Here is a 26843-nt window from a genome sequence, read left to right as displayed (position 1 = left end):
GCAACATTTGATAAACTCAGACAAAAAAATTTGATTACTTATCCTATTTAAAACAAGTAGTTCCTTCTTTAAAGTAGATTCAATAATTGACCTTTTTATTATTATCATATCCATGTTCTCTTTTTTAGGAGAGGAGAGGAGAAAGGACAGGAGAGGGGAGAAGGGAGAGGAGAAAAGAGGGAGGGAGAGACAGAGAGCAAATTTTTAATTTTTGTGTGAAATGACTGCTTATGCAATCTATTTTTATGATAGTATTAAAAATACCTTGAAAGTTTGTTCTTTAGATTTTAAAACCAGCAGTTTGTTGCTGACTGAAATTTTTTTCATAGAAAATAAGAAAAATTTCGAATCCCCACAAATAATAATAAAGTTTCAGAATTTCCCCTGAGCACTTAAGTTTTATCTCTCTCTCCCTCTCTCTCTCTCTCTCACACACACAAACTGTATAAGAATAGGACTGCTTATGCATTTTAACAATCACTATTTTTATCACCTTTCTTAGTACCCCATGTTAGTTTGAAATTACTTCTAGACATTAAAGTATTTCAACTGTCACTTTTAATATGCATCTAAGCAAGTATCCATATTCTTCTTTGACATATTTAACAATCCGAACAATGTTAAAATTCCTCATGATTACATTAATATATTTCATATTTAATATTCTAAGCTAAAATCTAAATAATTAATATCTAGTTTATGGGTCTCTTAAATCTCTGAATGTAATCTTTTCACATTTCATGAATGTTTTCCTTTTCATATTTTCTCATTTTAATTCATTAATAAATTTGTAAGTTTTATAAAATGACTGCTTATGTAATTGGTATAAATTTGTTTGTTCTGTTTAAATGTTCCCCATCTTAAACTTTGTCAAGTGTGCTCCTTTAGTTTCTTTTAATATGTAGCAAGTCCCTTCTGCTTATTTTCCATTACCTGATATTTAAATCAGGATATGATCATGTTTGAGTTAGATTTGTTGACAGAAACAGTGATTAATATGTAGCATTGTTTATTTAAGTCAGGAGGTGTATGTTTAGTTTGTCTGTCTTAAGCTTGATCAATTAGTACCAATTTAATGGCTTCCTCTACAAGCTTTTTATTTGATGGTTCTGAATAGTCATTGTTATTTGTGATCCTCCTTTATATTAAATCATATAGGATTGGGTACCAGTACAGCTAAAGAAGCAAAGGAATATTTTGCTGATATGGAAAGGCATCGTATTTTGTTTAGATATGCTGGCCCTGAAGATGATGCTGCCATTACCTTGGTAAGTGTGCTGCTAATAAAAGGTAATTTTTTTTTTTTAGCTACTCCCTGCCTGTTGTATGTTTCCTTCCAGAGCTAGATTTGTGTGGTGAGTCTTTTTTCAAAGTATAGTAACTAAAGTAAAATTTATGTATTTTTTTTTCTTGGCTTTATTTATTTCTTTAATGGGAAGACACAGGTCAAATATAATTTTGATTAAAAGTTAGGAAAAGCGCCAGGCAGCGGTGGCGCATGCCTTAAATCCCAGCACTTGGGAGGCAGAGCCAGGCGAATCTCTGTGAGTTCACGGCCAGCCTGGTCTACAGAGTGAGATCTGGGACAGCCTCCAAAGCTATACAGAGAAAACAGAGAAACCCTGTCTTGAAAAAACAAACAAACAAAAAATCCCTCCCCCCACAAAAAAACCCCAAAATTTAGGAAAAGCACTTTAGTTTTCCAGAATTAATTACTTACCATTTATAAATTCAAGTTTTATAATGCAATTAATTTTAATGTGTGACATTATTACTTGGACTTCTTCAGGCATTTAGTAAGAAGAAGATTGATGACAGAAAAGAATGGTTAACCAACTTTATGGAGGATCGGAGACAGCGTAGGTTACATGGCCTACCAGAGGTTAGTCATGATGTAATCTGGGGGAAGGAGGGGAGGCTGAGACTTGTGTAGGAGGAGTGACAGTTTTGCTATGTGACTTTCCTCCTAGCAATTTTTATATGGTACGGCAACCAAGCATTTGACGTACAATGATTTCATCAACAAGGAGTTAATTCTCTTCTCAAACTCGGACAATGAGAGATCTATACCGTCTCTTGTGGATGGTGAGTAATCTGTGTAAAAGTCCTTCTCATCTTACGTGCTCTGTCTGGTTTGATTTCATGTGGTTTAGCCCTCCTACACTCCATTTTCAATTCTTATTTAAAATACCAAAGTCTGTGGTCCATTTGAAATTCTTGAAATCTTACAAAACATGAAGATTCAGTTCAAAAGAGCTTAAAACTTCTGTGGTAGATAAGTTGTGAGACAGTTGAAGTTTTTACTATTTCTTTGAGTTTTTCAGGAAAATTAAGGTCAATCTTTAAAGCTCCCTTTTTAAAAAAGTAATTTCTAAAACTGAAGTTTCCAAAATTAAGTAAAATAGAATTTTATCTAAAAAATTATTGGAGAATAACTTATTAAAAATGCCTTTATATCTCATTAATTATTTAATGTAATTTAACTTAAAAATTTGGAAACTTTGCATTAGAACTGATTTTTCTGTTTGGAAAGCCCCAGCCCCAGTTATGTAAGTCATGGTAAACTGGTTCACCTTTGTGTTGCTTGGGTTTTCATTCAATAGCAGTTTTGTCCATCCATCATGTCTAGCCTGAGACTGTCTCCCTTCTATGAAGTATTCCTTCAGTCTAAACTCATATCAGATGCCTGAACTTTTATGCCACTTCTTATGTTCCTCTTATTATCTGTGCTAATTTTGTTTCCTCAGTTACATCATGACATTTTCAAAGAAATAGCCATATTTCTTCTTATTATGTCTTCTATACTCTGGTCTCATAATGATAGATGCAGTAGTCAGCTTATGTGGATAAGATTATTGCTGTGTTCATTAGTCTCAAGCAAGGAGGAGAGAGAAGCACATAATCTCAAATAATCTTATGATTGAGGTTACTAGAAAAGTTATTATTTCATTTACTTTCAGAACACTGAGACTAGTTTAGTAATTTGTTCATTCACATAGTATGAATATCCAGATTACCAAGATTCTAAAGTCTATGTTCTTAACCACTACAGTAAACATTTGTAAGAGTTTTTCTGATTGTGGATGTGCTAATAGAAGTCATCAAGCTGTTTGTCTGCTAATACTTATGTTATAGCTGGCATTGGGTCACATGAAAGCATCTCTTGTGGAAGAAGTATGATACCTCTGGAAAGGTCTTTAAGGGCTTTAATTGGTACTCTTTTGGAATTGTAAATGTCTTTCTTTTTTCTCCCAAACATTTTGACACTAAAAAAGTTGATATTATGAGATATTTTATTTGTAACATATAAAAATGACAGAAAAGAGTAGTTAACAAACTTTGTGGAAGGTTCGCAACAGTGTGGATTACATGGCCTACCAGAGGTTAGTCATGAAGGTGATCTGGGGAAAGAAGGTGAAGCTGAGATTCATGCAGTGATGACAATATTTTAAAAGGAGGGTTGCTCTTTTTAAAAATAGGCTTCAAACCAGGCCAACGAAAAGTTTTGTTTACCTGTTTCAAGAGGAATGATAAACGTGAAGTAAAAGTCGCCCAGCTGGCTGGATCTGTTGCTGAAATGTCTGCTTATCATCATGGCGAAGTAAGCATTATGAGTGGAGTCAACTGAGAACAGTAATTATTGGCATACTAAATGATAATTATTCATAATAGAGTAGTTTTCTTTTTATGAGGTCTCTGAAAATGCAGTAGAATTGAGAGTTTAGATTTTAATACAAACTGAGGCATAGTTCCAAAAACCTTGGACTATTAATCATATCTTCTGTCTTTTGCCACTCTCTAGCAAGCACTGATGATGACTATTGTGAATCTGGCTCAGAATTTTGTGGGCAGTAACAACATTAACTTGCTCCAGCCAATTGGTCAGTTTGGAACACGGCTTCATGGTGGCAAAGACGCTGCAAGCCCTCGTTATATTTTCACAATGCTGAGGTAAACCGCCTGCTAACTTCCTGCCATAAAGCTCACCTTGAAGTTGGTTATGCAAGTAAAGGGTTAGTAGAATTAAAGCAGAGGAGAGAGAATTAGTTATTTTACTGAGGGTGAATACTTTGAATTATTTGATTACAAAGAACATTGAAGTCTTTTGACCTTTGTATACATTCTTGCTAAAATCAGTCCTAATAAATATACACTTTTTTTTCTGCACTTAATTTTATTCTTTAAACTAAAAATGGGTTATTTTATTTAGAATAATTGGAACTTCTTACAAAGTTATTTAACAACATAAAAGAATTTAAGAAAGTAAGTAAAAAAGGACTCTGACACTGGCTTGTGTTTGGGAAAAATATGCCTTTTGTACTAATGTTAGGTGAATTTTATTATAATATATGGTAAAAATTATTAGAAATATATTCTTTCCAGAGGGTTTTCTTAAAATGTCAAGTCTTTATGAAGTTTCATTCTCAGAGCAATATTCTCCTCTTTCCTTCTGTTAGCTCTCTGGCAAGACTGCTTTTTCCATCTGTGGATGATAATTTGCTTAAGTTCCTTTATGATGATAATCAGCGTGTAGAGCCCGAGTGGTATATCCCCATAATCCCTATGGTTTTGATTAATGGTGCTGAGGGCATTGGGACTGGATGGGCTTGTAAACTGCCCAACTATGATGCTAGAGAAATTGTGAACAATGTCAGACGGATGCTAGAAGGTTTGGACCCTCATCCCATGGTAAGTTTTTATGGCCTATGTTGTTGACTTCTTTTCATTTTAGAGCTCTTGTAGACAGGATCCTACTAGGATATAAACTTGTATTTTCTTACATGAAAGATATAAATGAATGAGTCTGAAGATAAGTTTTATGGAGAGAAACTGTTTATTGAAAATTTAAAATACCTTGTACTTCAGGCTTCAAAATCTCTGAACTATAGAGAATGGTGTTCTCGTTACACTTGTATATAGCTTTGTTTTTGTCCTTAAAGTATTAAGCCATGAAAATTTTCCTTGTAATGACATATGATATATACACCCATGTATATTACAGAAGAGGGCATTGAGTGCTTTTCCCTTTCACTGTCTCTTACTGCTTTGAGACCAGGTGTCTCACTGAACTGGAAGCTGGCCATTTCAGCTAGGCTGGCTAGCCAGTAAGCTCCTGATATCTACCTGTTTCTGCCTCCCCAGGCCGGGGTTACTGGTATATGCAGCCATGCCTTACTTTTTATGTGAGTACTGGGGATTTGAACTTAAATCCTGTATGCACCCACAGCAGACATTCTTACTAAGTTCCAAATTACTTTTTACAATAGTATTTTATTTAAACTGTTTTAGATGCATTCAAGAATGATGAGCTAGTATATTTTATTACTATATGCTTCTTATGTGCCTAGTATCACATGGCCCTGTGCTAAGAGGTGAGTTAAAGAGTTAGGGTCTTTGTCTTCTAGATGTTCAATATGCACAAAATGTCCCCTGCTATATGTTGAGTTTCTTAATGACAGCAGCAAGTACGGATTTTGGAAGAGGAAATAACCTCTTCTAATGGTGATTTGGTTGAGGATGATCAGATTTATATTGGTGAATAAAATGGAAAGCTGAGTGTGTGTCAGAGCTAGTTCAGATAATCCTTTTTTTAGTTATTATAATGAAATGCCCAAGACAGACTAGGGAAAGGAGCTTATTTTACTTCATAATTCTTGAGTTTCAGGGCCTAAGAGCCTCATCTAGATGGCTTTTGTGTTGGCTGAGTCCTCTAGCAGTAAAAGGCCTCATATGGTGAGAACAAGGTGTGTGTGTGTGTGTGTGTGTGTGTGTGTGTGTGTGTGTGTGTGTACATGTACATATGTACAACTGTCTTTCTGACCTCTCTTTGCATAGTTATTAGGATTCAGTACTACTAAGATTCATTCATGGGTCTCCACCCTGATGACCTTGCCAAATCCTAACCATTTCTTCAAAAGCCTTACTTTTAAAAACCACAATCAGATTTCTTACAATGGTAATTATATTTTCACATGAAACCTTGGGAGAACATTCAAACTATTTAAATGAAAGCAGATAGAATAAACATTCAAAATCTCCAAACAGAGCATGGGAGAAAAGTAGTAGTTCTGTAAGGAAAAATCATTAGATAAAAATTAGAAAGTTCAGTTGGATCCAAACTACAAGCCATTCAGTGTGAAGCAAAAGGAGTTTGCATTTAAAGGATATTAAGTTAATATCCTTTAGAAGGAATTCAGGAGCAATTCGGGAGCAAATCCTGCCATATAAGTAGACCATGTGCTAAGGGCTGTTTAGAGGTAGTACTGGCATGCAAGAACAAAGTCAAACTCAAGTTATTTCCATCTCCCCTGCAGCTTCCAAACTATAAAAACTTCAAAGGCACCATCCAGGAGCTTGGTCAGAACCAGTATGCTGTCAGTGGTGAGATATTTGTGGTGGATAGAAACACAGTAGAGATTACAGAACTTCCAGTTAGAACTTGGACACAGGTTAGTATAACCATGTGAGAAGGACATTGCTTTATTCTTTGTGACACAAATAATCCACCTAATTTTTTTATTCTGTATCCATGTAGGGTTTGATTCTATATTTATTTTTTACCCTTGTATTTGAATTTTGTGTTTTGAATTTTCAAGTTTTTAAGTGTATATAAAAAAAATAGTATATTCTGTCAGAAATTCTCAACCTATGGGTCATGACCACTTTGAGGGTCAAGCTATCCTTTCACAGGGGTCACTTAAGACTATTGAAAAACACAGATATATATGTATGTTATGATTCATAACTGTAGCAAGATTACAGTTATGAAGTAACAGCAAAATCATTTTATAGTTGGGGGTTACTACAGCATAAAGAACTGTATTAAAGGGTCTCAGCATCTGAAAGAGATGAACCACTGACTTAGGTGGTGCTTTCTTTCACTCATTTTTTTTAAAAAAAAGACTGCATGTTTGTGTTGGTTTTAAAACAAAAGGCATGGAATAAGAAATATTATAGGCCTGTATAAATATGCTCAGTAATTCAGATCAGTATCAGTTGCTTTAAATCTAAAGGGCATGCATGCCACTCTGCTAGGTCTAGCAAATGTCATCCTTCTTATACCCATAGACTTTATGGTGCCTTTGGGCTTTAAGTGGGTCAGAACCAGAACCATGCCCTTGTATGTCTTTCCTCACCACCAAGCATATCCTCAAATATTACCTTGTAGTGATGAACAGAAACAACAAAGATAAAAATTTCCTTTTTGCCTCCATAGGAACTGAGAATTTTAAAAAGATTGTAATTAATGAGAACATGATAGTGTGTTGTAAAAATATTTATTGTCTTTTTAAATTTTTTGTAGGTGTACAAGGAGCAGGTCTTAGAACCCATGCTTAATGGAACAGATAAAACACCAGCACTAATTTCTGATTACAAAGAATATCACACTGATACAACTGTGAAATTTGTGGTGAAAATGACGGAAGAGAAGCTTGCACAAGCAGAAGCTGCTGGACTGCATAAAGTTTTTAAACTTCAAACTACTCTTACTTGCAATTCCATGGTAATATATTAGTTAATCTTTCTTAAGTGGCCGTGCATTGGATTATCATAATAAGAGAGATAGCTATAGGCTTGGATGCTTAAGAATCCAGGGATCAATGTCTTTCTCTGGGTTCCAAACTTAGGTCTTCTACAGGAACAGTAGGTGCTTTTACCCACCGAACCATCAACTCCAGCCCACGAAGAAACCTTTTACAAATTAGTTTGTCTATCAAAATTATTACTATTTTAAACTCTCCTACAGTTTTGGTATTTGCATTTATTAAACTTCTGCCAGTAAAGAAATGTTTTATAGAAATGTTACTAATAATTTTGGTTTGTTTCAGAAGTCGGATTCAGGGGCAGGTATATATTCATACTAGAATTATTTTAAGTACTATAGATGTTACATAAATTAAAATACCAGTACAAATTTATTGAATTTAAAGAAAAAAACTTTGTATTTTGTATAGGTACTCTTTGATCATATGGGATGTCTGAAGAAGTACGAAACTGTGCAAGACATTCTGAAAGAATTCTTTGATTTACGATTAAGTTATTATGGTTTGCGGAAGGAATGGCTTGTAGGAATGTTGGGAGCAGAATCTACAAAACTTAATAATCAAGCCCGTTTCATTTTAGAGAAGATACAAGGGAAAATTACTATTGGTAAGGCATAGCCTTTAAAGATTTGAACATTAGTTAAAAATGGAAAAAAGTCTTTTTAAAGACATTTTTATCAGTAGAATATAAGCAAATACAAATTGATCTCTTTTCTTGATCCTAATTTTATTTTTCCCTCACATAGAGAATAGGTCAAAGAAAGATTTGATTCAAATGTTAGTCCAGAGAGGTTATGAATCTGACCCAGTGAGAGCGTGGAAAGAAGCACAAGAAAAGGTAATCACTTGCAGAAAAAGATACTCAGAGAAGCTCTGAAAAGCAACTTCCAAAACAAACAAAATCCCCAACCCCAGAAGTTTGAATTTAGAAGTGATAAAGGTGCTGAGTTGACTGTTTGGAGACTGAAAGCTTCTGCTTCCCACAGAGCAGACACAGTGTAGCAATTTATAGTGCATCCCCACTACAGAACACTTGGTCTCCACCAGGGCCTGTAGACATGACTCCATGGTTGAGAAGGTAGCTCAGTCTCCTTGATCTTTCCTTTAAGTCTGCCAGTAAGAGCTTAATTGGTCATGGTGGTTTCAATGAGGGACATACTATCTGAGAGCCAGACTGGGAGGCCTCAAAATCATTCCATTGCCCAGTCTGTGGTGATACTGTGGCATCTGGTCACCACTTGCCTAGTCTAGTTATGGTCGGGGCTGGGAAAATGAGAGACAAATGTTCTTTGATACCATTGACACCAAGCATGTGCTCTGCCTGTGTTTAGATTTTTGGTCTGAAATTTAAACACTATAATTAAGTTGTCCATTTCAGATAATAAAGTAGTATATTAATTCAATGAATGAAATATTAAAACTTTAAGAGTCCCCTCGAGAATTAGTGTCTTAATATTGTGATTTTTAAAAAAGGCAATTTTAAAGGGCAGTACAACACTGTGATTGAGAACAGAGATGTAGAAAAGTTTAAAAAAATGCAATGGTTAATATTTTTAGATATTGAAATAGATTTGAATATGTAAGATAGTGATGTTAACATAAAATAGTTAAAACTGTGTGGTATACTGTAAACTGATGCTAAATTTCCCTGCACTTTAGAATTCTTAACCATAATTTTTTTGTATTTTCCATCAAATTATATTGAAATATTTCTTTTGTTTACATGAAGCTCTTCTCAATTTTGAATTAAATATAATATATTAAAGTGAGTAAAATGGAAGAAGTTATGTAATATCAAGATGATAGATATATATCATTTGAATAAAGTAGGACAGGACACAATGGACAGTTTTTACAAATATGATGAATGGAGCACATTCTTTCATCTTACTATGATTTATTGTAGTACTGAACTCCAAATTATGCTTTATATCCTGCTCGGACTTTTGTGTCATTGCTGGTTTAAACTATATCTTTAAAAAGTTGCCTAATAAGCTAGTGAATTCAGTGCACATTCAGTTTTAAATATAAGGGTGTCTTAGTTTTGGAATACCCTTCTGGTGGAAGCAGAATTTATGGGTAAAAGCTAGCTTACATTATCACTATAAACATTTTTGCATCATTGTTGCTAAGTGTAACTTGAAGGGAGTAAGGAGTTCAGGTACCAGAAGGAGAGGCTCTTTCCAGACAGAACCTCTAGAGTGTTGGGGAAGAGAGAGAGAATTAATTATAAAACCACTACTTAGAAGATTATTCTATCATTAAACATGGAAAAGTTCTCTTTTTATCGATTTCTAAAAGTGCCCTTCTTTTTAACAGTGAAATACGCACATTCTTAGAGTACTCATTCATAATGCTTCTAGTGTTATGAAACCATACCAAGTGGACTTCTGAAGTAGGAGTTTTAAGCAGTATTGTTTTGTGCTCTAGTACCTCACAGTGGGCTGATAACCCAGTTGCTCCATAGCTCCACAGAAACACAGTTTCTTGAGGAATTTTTTAAAACTAGAGCAGTCTATAGTTTGTTATCTGGCACTTACTAATCCTCTATCAACTGTTCTTTAATGGAGTTTATACTTTTATTTGTGTCACGAAGCATCTTGATTTACACTTTTAATTTTTATCATTTTATTTCCAAAGTGCACTCATACCTAACTTTGTAGGGATACATTATTTTCTTTCAACATTTTTAATTGTAAAAGCTGATTTGTTTTTAAACATTTAGCTTGTGAAAGTATCTTTGTCATTTTTGTCTGAATGTCTTAAACAACTTTAATTCAATTTTATTTAATGTCTTTGTTTTTTAAGCCTTTGAAGGCAGTGGCACCTAAAATTACTTTTTATTGAATTCATTGTAATTTGAAACATAATATTAGCATAAGAGGCCCCTTTACATTGCAGTTATCATGAGTAAAATCTCAGAAAATCTCTCCACCTTAAATCATCAACTTAGTCTTCACTCAACTTATTTTCTAAGTTCTCATTTGAATAATCCCTATGGTTATAGAGAATTTTTATTAAAATTCGTCCTTAGTAAATATAGCCTATTATTTTTTACAACTATTGAGACATTTTTATAAATGATTTATTAATGATTTCGTGTTCATTTACTGATCAGTATAAAAGTCTGACAAAACATTTTATTTAATAATTTTAAGGTACAGTGTCTTTTTAGTTTGGGACTTAGGAAAGCAATTAACTTTTCATCAAATTTCTGAGTTAAGTAGGGATAAAATATACTATTCCTTTTGAAGATTTTATTGAATATCTTAAGAAAATCTTAAGCTTTTTTTTTTAATCATAGGACATAGGGTTTATAGGCAACCTTGATGTTAATCTTAAATAACTCCTACCACCCTGAAGGTGTAGCATTAACAGTATACCATTTAAGCCTAATATTCAATGAAGTTAAATGCTGACTTGATACTATAATGGACTTTAATATGAAGTTTGTTATTTTTTACAGGCAGCAGAAGAGGAAGACACACAAAACCAACATGATGATAGTTCCTCTGACTCAGGAACTCCTTCAGGCCCTGATTTTAATTATATTTTAAATATGTCTCTATGGTCTCTTACTAAAGAAAAAGTTGAAGAACTCATTAAGCAGAGAGATACAAAAGTATGAACTTTTGTGGGTTAAATAATTTGGAACTATTTCAGTATTATCCATATCTTTGATTTATTTTTCCAAAACTAAGTATTTTGATTTATCCTTTCCACATTTAAAAACTATTAAATGTTAAATTAAGTACTACTTTCTTTTTTCTTTCTTTCTTTCTTTTCTTTTCTTTTAATTGTAGGGGCGAGAAGTTAATGATCTCAAAAGGAAATCTCCTTCAGATCTTTGGAAAGAAGATTTAGCAGCATTTGTTGAAGAACTGGATGTATGTTGAATCTCCATTAAATATATCTTTCAGGCTGGGAATGGGAGTTCATTGGCCTAACTCAATGGGAATACATTGGCCTAGAATGTGCAAGACCTAAGTTCAATCCTCAGCCCTGATAAATGAATAATAACTTTAAAAATGAATAAAATGTATTTGGAAAAATAATTTTTTGAGATAATAATGAAAATTCCTTTTTATTTTAATTACTTCAGAATTTTTCTTTAACTCTTTATTATTGAATTTATAATCCAAGTTAAGATTAAGCTAGCTTTACTTCTAAGAGGTTAAGGAAAAGCTGTTTCTAGCGTGGATGAATATGAATGCTACAGATTTCAATTTAGAATAAATTAAATCCTATTGCTTTCTATTGATTTAACTTTATTACCTGACTTCTGAGTGTGCTAACTGATTTAATTTGACATTTTCCTGAAAAGAGGTAAGGCCAATTATGGATATGATTGAATATAGGTATTTTGACTTCCTTTAGATTATAAGAAATTTCAATGTTTTTATGTTAGTGGAGTTCTAATTTAAAAAGTAAAAGTAGAGAGAAGATTTAAAATGTAAACCTTTCTAAAATTGCCTTTTAAAGTGCTAGAATTAAATTAATGGCAGCAGAGTGAACATCTGATTACCAAAGGCTGACAGCCACTACTATAGCATGGTGCTACGTTTTCAGTTACTTCACTATTTCAGTTCATTCATTACATTATTATTATTTCATCATTTATTTTTCCTGCCCATGGCTCCTGTTACAATTAGAGTTTGTTGGAACAAGTGTATTATAATCCTTGCCTGCTGGGATTTTTGAAGTTTTTTAGTGCTGTTGTTGCAGGTTCCTTCTGTGATCTTTTAAGTACCATAGTGTACATTGACTTAATTCATTAATTAGATTTTCTTTTTAACTAGAGGCATATTTTCTTTCTGCTGGCTTATATGTTAAGAAAACACTAATGAGTTGTAGCTATGCTCAGTAATACAGCACTTAGCCTAGCATGAGTGAGACCCTAGCTAGGTTCCCTCATATCACCATCACCATACATACAAAACATTATTTTTCATAAAAGTGAACAAACATACATAGAAAAGAAAACTATTGTGTCTGATTACTATTGTTATAATTCTGATACTGCTGTAAATATGATTGCTGGCTAGAAAAGTGAAACATGCCCATTTTGTGCTTTCTTCGGTAGTCCAGATCTAGAGCTAAAAGTTACCATTCAAAGCAATTTCAGGCCCCCCCCCCCCCAGTGTTGCTTTTTGCTTTTAATTTGTCATTTTATTATTTGGTAATTAGTGATATTCAAACAAATTAAATTCTAGATATGGGGACTTGGAGACATGGCTCAGCAACTGTGAGTCCTTGCTGCTCTTTCAGAGGGTCCCATTTCAGTTCTACAGCTCATGTTAGATACCCCCTGGCCTCCACAGGCGCCTATAATTTTATTTTATGTGTCTTGAGTGTTTTGTCTGCATGTGTGTATATACACCATATGCATACACCATGGAATTCAGAAGAGGGTATCAGATCCCTGGAACTGGAGTTATGGATGGTTATGAACCATGTTATGGGTGATGGGGAATTGAACCTGGGTCCTCTGCAAGAGCAACCCATGTTCTTCACCATTGAGCATCTCTCTAGCCCCAAGATTACAGTATTTTTTCCATAACTAAGAACATTTAGACTTAAATTTCATGACTCTGCATTCTTCAAAGTCTGTGATACCATCAATTGTACATACCTGTATGCTGGTACTGGATTACATGTAACTCTGAAATGAAAGAGGTTATCCTTACATATAAGGGTTCAGAGCCTGGAGAAGTGGGAGGACTTGCTTAGAGAAGAGTTCTGTTGATGTGATTAAAAACAGTCAGTCATCTCCATCAACCAAGCCTTTTTCTTCATCCCCCAAAACAGATCCAATAGGAGTTTATAAAGCCTGCCACATGGCAGGTGCCCTTGACAATTATCTGTTGCTTATTAAGAATATATAGTTAGTAAGTAGATGTATCAACATTAGATTCCAATGTATTTGATTTCAAAACCTATCATATCTGTAAACGTTTATTAAACAAAATCTATAAAAAAAAAAAAAAGTCTTTCAAGAGATGTCACTCTCAAGGTTGGGGATTTAGCTCAGTGGTAGAGCACTTGCCTCACAAGTGCAAGGCCCTGGGTTCGATCCTCAGCTCAAAAAAAAAAAAAAAAGATGCCACTCTCCTTTGCATCTTTCCAAACATGTTAATTATTAGAAAGAATCATTTTCTAGAATTTAGAGTCTGTCACATTAATTGTGGTTATATATTCATTTATTTTGATAACAAACCCCATAACTTCAATGTCTTGGGATTTTTTTTTTTTTTACTTTCTTACTTAATTAGATCATTATTATGATTAAAGCAATGGAAATGAATGTCTTCATACTGTAATTTTTTTTTTTTTTAGATTTATTTATTTTTACTTTACTGGGCATCTGAGTGTTTTTCCTGTATGTATGTCTGTGTATCATGTGTGTGCTTGGTGCCTGAAGAAGTCATGAGAGGGTGGAATCCCCTGAGCCTGGAGTTAGCGGTGGGTGTGAGCTACTGTGTGGGTGCTGAGAACTGAACCCAAGTCCTCCATAAGAGCAACAAGTGCTGTTAGCAGCTGAGCCATCTCTCCAGCTCAGCTTCCTACTCTAACAGAACTGCCTCTGTCTGTGTTTGTGATTTCTGATGACACCAGGTCAGGAGTCTATAAAGGACCACTTCACTAGTTACTGTTACCATATCGTATTAAGAGTAAGAAGCTATGTACATGAATTAGCATTAAAACTCACGTCTTCTGACTTAAATGTTTTTCTTCTTTTCCCATTATTTTGTTTCAGATTAGATCAGATGGAAAGAAAGCTTTGTTTCTTAACAATGAATAAAATTTATTTCAGGTTCTTATGCAATAGTGATTGTTTTTTGTAAAGAGTTGTTTATATATCCTCTCCCCCATATTTCAGAAAGTGGAAGCACAAGAACGAGAAGATATTCTGGCAGGAATGTCTGGAAAAGCAATAAAAGGTAAAGTTGGCAAACCTAAGGTAAAGAAACTTCAGCTGGAGGAGACAATGCCATCACCTTATGGGAGAAGAATTGTTCCTGAAATTACTGCTATGAAGGCAGATGCCAGCAGGAAATTGCTGAAGAAGAAGAAGGTATCACATATTCCTGTATCAGCTCTTTGGTAGACTCCAGGTTTAATCATGCTTTATGATTTGTAATGTGTATTGATGTGATAGGAAACATTCTTTCTGTGAGGGCAGGTGAGCTGTGGAAGAACTCTGTTGGTCAGAGGCCACACATGTGTTTAGAGCCACTTGCTTAGTTCAGTTTTGTTCCCACCCTCTTATACCCTCTGTTTGGCCTTAAACTCATGGGCTTCATTGATCTTCTGCCTCAGTCTCCTGAGTATATTAGGACTACAGGGGCCTGGCCTAAATTCAGTGTTCAGAATGAGAGAGAAACACTCTACTGAATGTCTTTCTAAATTAAGTCTTAACAAAAACCACACAAAAAACTATCAACTTTATAAATAACAATTCTGTATCATGACTAATTAAGGGAGCGTTAAGCAGAAAATAAGGTTTATTAGGTTTTCAAAGTAACATCCTTTTATATAATCTCATTTTTTTTTGTTAAACACTATTAAGCACATCTTGCATTGGCACTGACAGTTACTAGCAAGAACTTAAATAATTGTGAAATTTATCCACTCGAGTAGGATCAGCCAGGATTAGCCAGTTGTAAAGACTAGAATGAATGTTCAGAGCCAAGAAAGCAGGATGTATGATGGTCTTATAGAGGATAATGGTCTAGACCAGTTTGTTTTACAGCCCAAGGAATATGGATGCAGATATATCCAGTACAAAGCTGAGAATACAGGCTCTTTGTCACTAGGGAAATGAGTCTAAGTTGGAGTTATAGGTCAGAATTTTTAAAATTTTTATTTTTCTGTGCAGAGCTAATATTTGAAGCAATTTGAAACATAGGAGCATTTTGACATTAGGCAGACTGTCTGATGACTGAGGTGTACATGACCTTCCTCTAGCCTGTGTCTTTACCATACTTGGCTTTCCCCTTAGTTCAGTAGCCTCTGTCCTTTTCTATTGTTGTTTGTTAGGTTAGTTTCTTATCGTTCTTTTTTTCTACTTGATGTAATGTCAATAACCTCATCCCACAAGCCAGGCGGTGGTGGTGCACACCTTTAATCCCAGCACTTGGGAGGCAGAGGCAGGCGGATCTTTGAGTTCGAGGCCAGCCTGGGCTACTGAGCGAGGTCCAGGAAAGGCGCAAAGCTACAGAGAGAAACCCTGTCTCGAAAAACCAAAACCAAACCAAACCAAACCAACCAAACAAACAAAAAAACCTCATCCCTGTCTGCCCTGAGCTTTGCCCACTTAAGATAGTAACTCTTAAATCTGTCTCAGCTATAATGTCCAGGCTCCTGTGTTCATGGAGTCACCAGATGCCCAAAGCCCCTCAGGCTTTGCATGGCTGAAACTAGCTCATTTTTTGAGGCCCCGCTTTCACCACTTTTCTGCCCACCTGGCAAACTTAGTGATTCTTCCAGAAGTCAGCCAGAAAGCCCCCTGGGGCGTTCCCTGACCTCCTTAAGGAGAGTTGTTCACATTCCCTTGAGCCACTGCTATCATCCCCTCAGTTTCAACTTGTGTTGTATGAACCAGTGTGCCCACCTACCGGTCCCCTGTCCTTACTGAGAACTTTGGGTTACAGACAGCCTTACAGTACCTCACAAAATGTATATGTTGCTCATTTTCTTTCAGTAATTTGAGAACGTTTTTCTAGTCTGTAGGAGCCTCAGGTGTAGGCACTGATTCTGTGGGTAACTTAGAGTATTTAGCTACTGGTTTCATAGTTCCTTTGACAACCAAGAACCTATCTTATTCTTTATGATTTTTCTCTAAGTGGCTATCATCTCACTGAGTATATCAGAATGTTAGGGTTATAAGCAGTGATATTTGAAACAGGTAAATGAAATAAAACATGTTTCAAGTGGAACACATTAAAAAAAAACCTTACTTGGTATGAAGAAACTGTTGAGTGAAACTGTATCTCTAAAATATGCATTGCTGATTGACTTTTGCTCATGATTGGATTTGGCTTGTTTTTTACACATAGGGTGATCCTGATACCACAGTAGTGAAAGTAGAATTTGATGAAGAATTTAGTGGAACACCAGTAGAAGGTACAGGAGAAGAGACATTGACCCCATCGGCTCCTGTAAATAAAGGTCCCAAACCCAAAAGGGAGAAAAAGGAGCCTGGTAAGGCATCGGAATGCTTTTGTGCATGTTTTGTATAAGAAAGAAAAGGACTATATAGGGTATTTCTACAATTTACTAATTTTGATTGATTTTTAGTAGTTCAAGTAATACCTTTAGTTTTCATATATATATATTACCATTATATAATGAACCTTTCATAGAAAAGCTTTGCTAAAACTTTGAATAGGTGTTTATATGCATATTACCATTGTCTTGCTTTTAGGTACCAGAGTTCGAAAAACACCCACATCAGCTGGTAAACCGAATGCAAAGAAAGTGAAGAAACGGAACCCTTGGTCAGATGATGAGTCCAAGTCAGAGAGTGACTTGGAAGAAACAGAACCTGTGGTTATTCCAAGAGATTCTTTGCTTAGGAGAGCAGCTGGTATTGTGATACAATTTATATTTATTTTATTGTATATTATCATTGACCTATAAATTGAGTACATCAATAGTATTATCAGTGTCACTAAAGTATTAAATCACTCTAAAGAAAGACAAAGTGAATTATGGTGTTTTTAAAGATCTACTTTATTATGTATATAAATGTTTTACTTTCTTGTGTGTCTGTGCAGTGCATATGTGTCTTATGCCTACTGAGATCAAGAGTGCTAAATCCCCTGGAACTGGAGTTATGGTGTGAGCTGCCATGTGGGTGCTAGGAACCAAATCTGAGTCTTCTTTAAGAACAGCCAGTGTTCTTGACCACTAAGAAATCTCTCCAGCCCCAAAGCATGTTCTCTTACTACATTTTATTATTAAAGCTTAGATAATGTTCCCTCTATAGCTTTGGGCTATTTGTTAAAAAGTAAACAAACAGGCCAGGCGGTGGTGGCATACACCTGTAATCCCAGCACTCGGGAGGCAGAGGCAGGTGGATCTCTTTGAGTTTGAGGCCAGCCTGGTCTACAGAGTTAGTCCAGGACAGGCTCCAAAGCTACAGAGAAACCCTGTCTCGAAAGAAAAAAAAAAAAAGTAAACAAACCTCAAACTCCAAACCCAAAAATTATAATATTGGCAGCTGTGGTGGCTCTGTTGGAAGTACTCTATGTTTATATTCTACCACTTATATCTGAGTTTTCTGATTCTTTTTACTCAGTTCTTTTAAGTATAATGCTAAGGTTGGACTACAGCAGCTTTTCTTCTTGGTGCATTGCTGTTTAGCATATGATTTAATCTTCCCTGAATATTCATTAATTGGAAGTACTCAGATAATTAAAATGTAATTAGTTTGTTTTATGAATTTCCTCGTATTTTCTTACGCTTTAATTCATTAAAATGAGCATTACAACTTTATGGTTGTTTAACTCTGGCAAATAATGTTTTTGATTACATGCCAGGTCTTAAATTCTTTGAATCTCTCATTAAGTGGGCAAGTTACTTTTCTTAGTGGGTGTAGGTATAAATGATACAGGTGAATAATTGACATAGTTGGATTAAGTTACATGAAAATTAATGCTTCAAAAATTGTTTAGGTTTTTCCATACATGAAAAGTAAAATATGAAATTATTGTGTTCAAATAGTTTAAAAATTCTCCTCTCTATTGCATGCTAGAAATTAAAATAAAACTTACTTGCGTTATGCCAGTATACCCTTCTCTATAGTTGTTTCTTATCTTATCCATGTGAAAATTTACCCTTTTTTTTTTTTTTTTAGGCTAGCCTCAAAATTGCTATATAGCTGAGGATGACCTTGATATTCTTATTCTCCCAACTCTTCTTACCCAGTGTTAAGATTACAGGCATGTACCAGCATGCCCGGTGTATATATTTCTAGGACTGGAATCCAGAGCTTTTTGTATACTTGGCAGTACTTGTTAACTGAGCTGGTCCTTAGAAATTTTACAGTACAACTAACCCTAAAGGGAAATGAATATTTTTACTTAGACAAGCTAAAAGAAAGTTTAGCGTTTTTAAAAGAATGTAAATTTTGTCATTTGTAGTTAAAGAAATGGGAAATCTTATATTAATAATCCTTCATACAGGGGAAATGTGACACAGTACATACCAATCTCTTTTTCTGGGTTTTTGAATAATATGAGCAACATCTTAAACAAGTAGTCCCCTCAGTTTATGTTATTCTAACTAATACAGAGTGTTGTCCCAGCCTCCTTGAAAGTGTAAGATAGATATCATATTTTTTGTTCTCTAAGTGTTCATCTTTTTCTTGCATACTTTAAAAGATACTTTTGCCAGGCAGTGCTGGGGCATGCCTTTAATCCCAGCACTCGGGAGGCAGAGGCTCTGTGGATCTCTGTGAGTTTGAGGCCAGCTAGCTACAGAGAGAAACCTTGTCTCGAAAAACTTAACAAAACAAACAAACAAACAAAAAAGATACCTTCACACCAATGCACATAACATAAAGTTAAATCCCTAAAAAAATTTTTAAGTGGTAAGTCTAGGGTTTTGAGTTTTTCACATTCTTTTGTTGCTCTTGAGTGAATCCCTCTCTGTTTTACCCAGGGTGGCACCACAGCTCCTGGGCACTAATTATCTGGAACTATGAATACATGTCACTGTGTCCTGTTAACATTCATTTCTGTTTTCCTCCTAGCTGAAAGACCTAAGTATACCTTTGATTTCTCAGAAGAGGAGGAGGATGATGCTGATGATGACGATGACAATAATGATTTAGAAGAACTGAAAGTTAAAGCATCTCCCATAGCAAATGATGGGGAAGATGAATTTGTTCCTTCAGATGGCTTAGATAAAGATGAGTATGCGTTTTCTCCAGGCAAATCAAAAGCTACTCCAGAGTAAGTAATGCAGCAATGATATCCAGTAAGCTCTTACCATGAGTGCCAAGAAATGATCAATTCTAGCTAAAGGTTTCTTTATGAGACAATGAGTTTGTTAATACTGCGTCTCTTTCCTAGCTGTTACTTGTAAGATTGGCAAGCTTTTTCATGAAGGACTTTAGAATAAATATTTTCTATGTCCCTGTCATATGGCTTTGTAACAGCTGTTCATTGCTGCCCTTGTAGTAAGAAAGTAGCCTCAAACAACATGTAAGTAAATGAGTATAGTTTGTTTCAGTAAAATGTTGTTTACAAAAATCTCATTCTCGTGGAGTGTATTTGGATAGCTCCTGATTTGGGAAATGTTTCTAGTTCTTTAGAATTAGGAAACTTGTTTTTCCAGTAGATTTGTCCTTGATTACTTTATTGCTTTTGATGAATGTCAGCATTAATATGGAGAATGTGAGATTTGTGAACTAATAATTAGTTTTAGTTTTTAAAGACATTATAACTCAATATAACCAGCCACTTGACCAATCTCTAGTAACTGCCCACCTGTGGTCTGCTGTCAGGAATGGTATGACCACCTTCTATGATAGGGAGTCTACCTTTCTCTTTGGACCTTTGCTAATAATGTAGAATTAAGTTAGTGACACTTTGAATAACTTTAAACCATTGTCCAGTTTCCATTCTTACTTCATGTTAAATCAGTATTTTTATCTGATATTTGTATTCATATACTTACTTACATAAATTTGTGAGGAAAGAGGCAGGGTGCGGGTGTTGTAGAGAAAAGAAAAAAAAAACCTAAAGTTTTGTTGATTATAATCATGCAGTATATATTATGTAGGGTATTTTGATTATATCCTCTTTGTGATATTTTCTTTCTAATAGAAAATCGTCCTATGACAAAAAAAGTCAGGATTTTGGGAATCTCTTTTCATTTCCTTCATACTCTCAGAAGTCAGAAGATGGTATGTTCTTTTAGTCTTTTCATTAGTTAATTGTTATATGATTGTTGTACTTGTTAGAGAGAACACTAGAAAAACCATTAGGCCAGGATTTAATTGCATAGTTTTTCATGAGTGGAAGATTTACTTTTTGCCCAATGTGATAAGACTTACTGACTGGTTAGAATAAGCATTATGGAAGCATGTAAGCAGACATGCTAGGCAGATGCTAGCCTGCTGAGTATAGTGTCTACATATCAGATTTAATAATGAGACAAATATAAAAAAAATAGAAGATCAAAATTTGATTTTTATGTTGATGTGATTCTATTTACATCTGTAAAGGTACTGGATAGGTGCAAATTTGTCATACCAAATTCTTGTAGCTGAGAGAACAAAATTTTTGTAGGAGAAAATATAACAAGGGTATATCTTTTTAGTGCATATTTGTGTGTGTGTGTACAGTTTTAAGGTCACTTAACTGACTATCTTTATGTCACTGAAATATTGTGTATATGGTGTGTGTGAAGGTGTGCACATGTATGCGTGTGAGGCCCAAGGCTGATGACAGCTGTCATCTTTGATGTTCCCCACTTTAGATATAGAAGCATGTCTCTTCCTGAGCTTGAGAGTGGCCATTTCAGTTTGCAGGGCTGCTCAGTTTTTGGGGTAGAAGGAATTTCCTTTTTCTGCCTCTTGTGGTCTGGGATCTCAAGCAGGACAATATGCCCCCTTTGCTTTCCTGTGGGCATTAATGGCTGAGCCATCTCCCAAGCCTCTGTTCTGGATTTTAAATATATTCCTACAGACACATCTAGATTTGGTATATTTTCTTTAAGTATAAACATTCGTTGTAAAAGTATTAAGTACCAGAGGCCATTTAAAATATTCTTGCTATGGTTTGAGGGAGGGAAGAGTTGATTGCTAAGTTAAACTAATTTGTGGACAAAAATAAGCTGAAGCTGGGCATGGTGGCACATGTCTATAATCCTAGCACTTGGGAGGTTGAGGCAGGAGGATTGTAAGTTTGAAGCCAATATGGGTTACATTGCAAGACCCTGTCTCCTCCCTCAAAAAAGTAAAATGAAGGTAAGTTTAACTTTAAAATTAGTCTTCAGTGATTTGTTGCTTAAAAACATGAGTGCTCACTGCTCTTTTAGATTTGGGCATTAGCACTAGTTTTCTAGAGGGATTAACATTAGTATTTGTATAGATACTAACATGATCACAGTGGCATCTCTTCATCTCAAAACAAATCACTAGTATATACTTTTGAACAGTTATTTTTTAAATGTTTAACTTTTATATTATTAATTTTCATTGCCATGTGCATTTGTATATTGTTTCACAACAAAGTTAACATTTTTGAGATATAACATTGGTATATTTTCTATTTTCAGCTGTTTGTATATTGTGGATTATATGATCAAAATAGAAACTTACAAGATCAATTTATTAGCTAAAGAGAAGTCATCAAAGAATCAGTTTACTCAGAGGTCCTTATAGAGTCTCTTTACTAAAAAAAAGCTTTGAAATTTTTAGATTCAGCTAAATTTGACAGTAATGAAGAAGATACTGCTTCTGTTTTTGCACCATCATTTGGTCTGAAGCAAACAGATAAAGTTCCAAGCAAAACAGTCGCTGCTAAAAAGGGTACGTAGTTTATACCTGCTTGTGTTATTATATAAGCTATGTAGGGGTGACTGATGTAAAAGGGAATTTAATATAATTTGAAATGATTTGCATGAGTACTTCACTATGAAACTTACTATTCCAATATTAAGAGAATCCCCTTTGGTTTCTAATAATGTGAAGGGATTGCTAAAATACATTATACAAATACAGTCATTCTCCCCTCCCCACCCCCATCCACTTTCAAGTGTTTAAGTCCATATTCTGTATATGAAGTGAAACATGCTAATATTGCAGGTTAGCCAGGCAGTGGCGGTACTTTCTTTTAATCCCAGCATTTGGGAGGTAGAGGCATACCAGTCAAAGAAAGGGAGGTGGGGCAGGGGAATGATTTCATAAAGGTTTTGTCATTATAAAATAATCCAGCCGGGTGGTGGTGGCACACGCCTTTAATCCCAGCACTCAGGAGGCAGAGGCAGGCAGATCTCTGTGAGTTCGAGGCCAGCCTGGGCTACCAAGTGAGTTCCAGGAAAGGCGCAAAGCTACACAGAGAAGCCCTGTCTCGAAAAACCAAAAAAAAAAAAAAAAAAAAAAAATAATAATAATAATCCCATGATATTTGGGCACTCTCTAGTACCCCTTATTATAGAGCTCTTGGCAGTTGATAACCTCATGGGAGGGGATCATTCTTTTAGGGTATTCCTACTGGTAGGATAGGCACTAGTTGGATTTCGTGGGTTATGAAAAATGAAACTGGAAGAAGGACATGCTGAGATGAGTATGACAGAAGTTGGAGATGGCATATAAGATGGATATTATCATGTTTCATTTAAATATGTGAAATCCTCAAGAATAAATAGTTATAACAAAGGATAGTTTCCCTACGAAGCTCTTTGTTAGTTTGGGTAGAGAATACGTATTTTATCTTCATTCTATAATTTGATAGTTCTGCTTCCTTCTACTCCCTACATGGAGGATTAGTCAATACAATTTTCTGAATCAAAGTTTTTTCTCACCACCATAGCCTTAGATTGTTCATGAAATGCTGAGTTGATTCATTAATGTTATATAATATGCAAATCATATATCTTGGTCTCTTTGAAATTAATATTAGTGCTTTGCATTTGAAAATAATATCTACTTAAAAAATACACATCTAGTTGAGATATTAAATCACATGGACTGTTCCCTAAAAGAAAAGAAAATCTGTAGTATACACCATAGAGACACATGTGTGTTGAATGTAGCATAACAGTCCTGACAATCTTGAAAGTCTTTGTTTTATCTGAATTCACTAGAACTGCTACGAGACTACTCAGAGAAGCGTGCCTAGCAGCAATCTAGGTGACTGCCCATAACAAGCTCTTCTCACGTCTTTAGGATATGTTGGCCATATCTACATTTCTTTATCTGATGGCTTTGCAGTTGTGCTGGACTATTAACTTCACCCCCAGCTACCTTCCCTCAGTGATTGAGGAAAGCTGATGTAGAAGCAGCTCAGTGTCCTTGCCTCTCCGAGTCTGGGGTTGTTGTATTGGCTCTCTAAAGTTCCCCAAGAAGATAAATTAAGCTCCAAGAGTACTGACTGGCTTGCTATGACTGTGGCTGGCTGTTCTTCCTTGTCTCAATTCTGTTCTTTCTGTCATCATCTACTGCGTGAATATTGTTACACTTGACCCCATACCCTGGAGTTAGTCAGGTTCTGCTTCTGGAGAACTCAAACTGAGAAAACTCTATGATTGCCTTTCAAAACATCATTTTTGGGGCTGGAGAGATGGCTCAGGGGGTTAAGAGCACTTGCTGTTCTTGCAGAGGGCCTGAGTTCACTTCCCAGCATGCTTATCAGGGACCCACAACCACTTGTAATTCTAGTTCTTTGGATCTGAGCCCTCTTCTGGTCATGTGGGCACTGCGTGCACATGGAGCATATAAAGAAAAACAGACGTGTCAGTTTTTTTAAGCAATCAAAAACATTTTTAAAATGTTTTAAAACATCTTTTTCTTTTAGTCTTTATGTGAGAATCTTATAAAATACTGTAGTACTTGTGTCCCTTCTTGAAATCTGTCACCCTGTTTCCTTCATTAAGCTAATGAGTTAGTATAACATTAACAAAAAGACGAGACTATTTTCCATCTAATCCATTTAGTTACTTCTCTACTAGCTGGATGGGCCCTGTGTTAGCTGAACTAGGAAACTGCCTTCAACGATCTTGGCAGGATCCTCTTTCTCTGCCTCTTTCCTAAAATACAATTTACAGATAGTATCTCAAGAGAAGGACATTTAGAACTATCTATATTAACCCCGAGTCACATGATTTCTATTTTCATTACATTCTGTAGTTCCAATATTTTGCAACAAAAGGCATCCTATAATATTTAGATATCTGCCCTCATTTGGTGGAGGGTTGGAAAGTGCCATATAACTTCCGGAAGCTTGAAAACACTACCAGAGAAAGCTGTGGTCCCTATTGCCTTGTTGAAATGAATCTGCATTCCTGCTAGGAGCTGCCTTTGGGTTCCTGAGGTAGAGTTAGTTATGAGTACACAAAGGGAGTAAAAGCCATAGCTTTTGACCACCCCTACCGTAGACAACTGTCCCTCCTGCTATTAGCCAGTGAGGGGCATTACGTCGAGTATCTCAGCTTGAGACTCAGTTCTGTTTTCCCATCAAGTCAGCAACACTTCTCAGTTTTTACAGAGCAGTCTGCAGTTCGCTTGCAGTCTCGCCGGTGCGTTTGTTTTCCACACTCATTTTATGACACAAGTTACAGTGACTTCATGGGACTGCGGATGGAAAGAAGACAAAGGCTTGTTTTAAAAGAGTATGGCAAAGTGAGCCCTTGCATCTACTGACCTAGAATTCTCATGTTTCTTTCCATATTTCCACGTGGATTTCAACTATTGGAGAAAATGAGTTGCTTTATATTTGTTCTATTTGAGGACCCCCATAAAAATGTTTTCCCCCACTAAATCATTTTTATAAGCTAGAACTTAGTGTGTGGTTATAATTAGTGTGTCAAAGGTACTTTTTGTTCATGAATATATATTTAAAAGATACTGTTTAATTCCTTTTAATGCCCCTTGCTTAAAATTGAATTACCTAAAAATTAAATTATACCTAATTGAATAATATTCATTTTTGTCATCCATGGAAGGATCTTTGCCTTTATACTGGCATTAAGCAGAGAGAAACCATTTTTTTTTTTAAATCAGCAATTAAAAAAAAATCCAGTTATAGAACTCATTTCAGCTTGGTTTGTTGGTAAGTATAGTACATTAACCAACTAAAAGGATGTTTGCTTAATAGGTAAACCACCTTCAGATACAGCTCCTAAGGCCAAGAGAGCACCTAAACAGAAGAAAGTCGTAGAGACTGTAAACTCTGACTCAGATTCTGAATTTGGCATTCCAAAGAAGGCTCCAACACCAAAAGGTGAGGACTGCTTTTGTGAAACACTTCAACAGTGCTCTAAGGAAAGGATTTAGTTTCTTCAGTTTTACTGAGTTTAGTGATGGAATACCTAGTTTATTTGAAATTGGGTCACATGACAGTAACTAGCATTATGCAGCAGTACTGCATTAGAGTGAAGGACATAAAGCAGTTTAGAACACTACTCATCAGTTAAAACACTGACAAGACTAAGTAAATATACCAAAAATAAGCTTAAAAGATGCTACAATGAACTCTTGAGTTTCTACCACCTCTGTCTCTCACTTCCTTTGTTTGGTATATCTGAGGCAGGGTCTTTATGTAGGCCAGAGAAACAGAATAGGAGGAAAGCTAAGAGAACTATCATGGAGCCTGTGGAGGCCAGTACATAGGTGAGTTTATCAGCTGTGACAGGTAACTTAAGCACTCTTGTAAGAAGTTTTGTTCCTTGGGTTGGGGACTTAGCTCAGTGGTAGAGCGCTTGCCTAGCAAGCATAAGGCCCTGAGTTCAATCTTCAGCTCAAAAAAAAAAAAAAAAGTTTTGTTCCTAGGTTGAAACTTATTTCTAAGATTTTTTTCACTTGTTTTAAATGTATTTTTTAAAATATATTTCCTGTATTTCTCACTTGTTTTAAATGTATTTTTTAAAATATATTTCCTGTATTTCTCACTTGTTTTAAATGTATTTTTTAAAATATATTTCCTGTATTTCTCACTTGTTTTAAATGTATTTTTAAAATACTCTTTAGTCATGTGTATTCCAGAATTAAAATGGTGCCATCAAAGTTTATGTTTGTTATTTATAGCAGGAGGGTAGAATTGCAGGCCCACTGTTGGGTATAGAAATAACTGTAAGACTTGGGAACCTATCTTACGTTGCATTGACCTTTGGGAGGAAAACTCTTTTCATGTATTTTAAGGTAAAGGCCGAGGGGCAAAGAAAAGGAAAGCATCTGGCTCAGAAAATGAAGGTGATTATAACCCTGGGAGGAAACCGGCTAAAACAGCCAGCAAGGTAAGCAAGAGCACCTCAGCATGGCTCAGGTCAGCACTGCCTGTGCTCACACCCCTTGTAATCTGTGGAAGAGCTGTCCATCACCTCTCATCAGTGTGAGAGCTCTAGAAGTCAGCTTCCCTTCGGGTCTTCTGTTTTATCTATTGAACTATTGTAGTTGTGTGCTACTTAAATATTAGAATATTCTTATAAACTTGGATTAATTTGACTTCTAAAAATTGAGTTGTTTGTGCCTAATGTTCCTAATTAATTGGACCCTTTAGAAACTCTTTGTTTTTTTGAGTGAATAAGTGGCCTTGGGTGCATCCCCCTTGCCATTATTTTCTCTTC

The 26843-nt window shown here is 35.4% G+C and overlaps 1 protein-coding gene across 1 annotated transcript in view; it reads left to right on the top strand.

Moving 5' to 3' along the window:
- Top2b (DNA topoisomerase II beta) overlaps positions 1-26843 on the top strand; it is a 64351-nt gene that overhangs the window by 36363 nt on the left and 1145 nt on the right. The window contains exons 16-35 of the mRNA XM_036199704.1: positions 1159-1268; positions 1790-1882; positions 1971-2085; positions 3480-3601; positions 3803-3951; positions 4458-4689; positions 6315-6449; positions 7304-7504; positions 7956-8151; positions 8291-8382; positions 11011-11166; positions 11348-11431; positions 14425-14619; positions 16604-16748; positions 16972-17133; positions 19303-19504; positions 20381-20460; positions 21979-22089; positions 25376-25501; positions 26419-26513. Of these exons, the coding sequence (XP_036055597.1) occupies positions 1159-1268; positions 1790-1882; positions 1971-2085; positions 3480-3601; positions 3803-3951; positions 4458-4689; positions 6315-6449; positions 7304-7504; positions 7956-8151; positions 8291-8382; positions 11011-11166; positions 11348-11431; positions 14425-14619; positions 16604-16748; positions 16972-17133; positions 19303-19504; positions 20381-20460; positions 21979-22089; positions 25376-25501; positions 26419-26513 (2801 nt within the window). The remainder of the gene's footprint in view (positions 1-1158; positions 1269-1789; positions 1883-1970; positions 2086-3479; positions 3602-3802; positions 3952-4457; positions 4690-6314; positions 6450-7303; positions 7505-7955; positions 8152-8290; positions 8383-11010; positions 11167-11347; positions 11432-14424; positions 14620-16603; positions 16749-16971; positions 17134-19302; positions 19505-20380; positions 20461-21978; positions 22090-25375; positions 25502-26418; positions 26514-26843) is intronic.

The sequence above is a fragment of the Onychomys torridus genome, chromosome 9 (genome assembly GCF_903995425.1).
Source record: "Onychomys torridus chromosome 9, mOncTor1.1, whole genome shotgun sequence".
Lineage (NCBI taxonomy): Eukaryota > Metazoa > Chordata > Mammalia > Rodentia > Cricetidae > Onychomys > Onychomys torridus.
The sequence above is the reverse complement of the archived record's forward strand: the minus strand, read 5'-3'. Positions and strand labels throughout refer to the sequence as shown.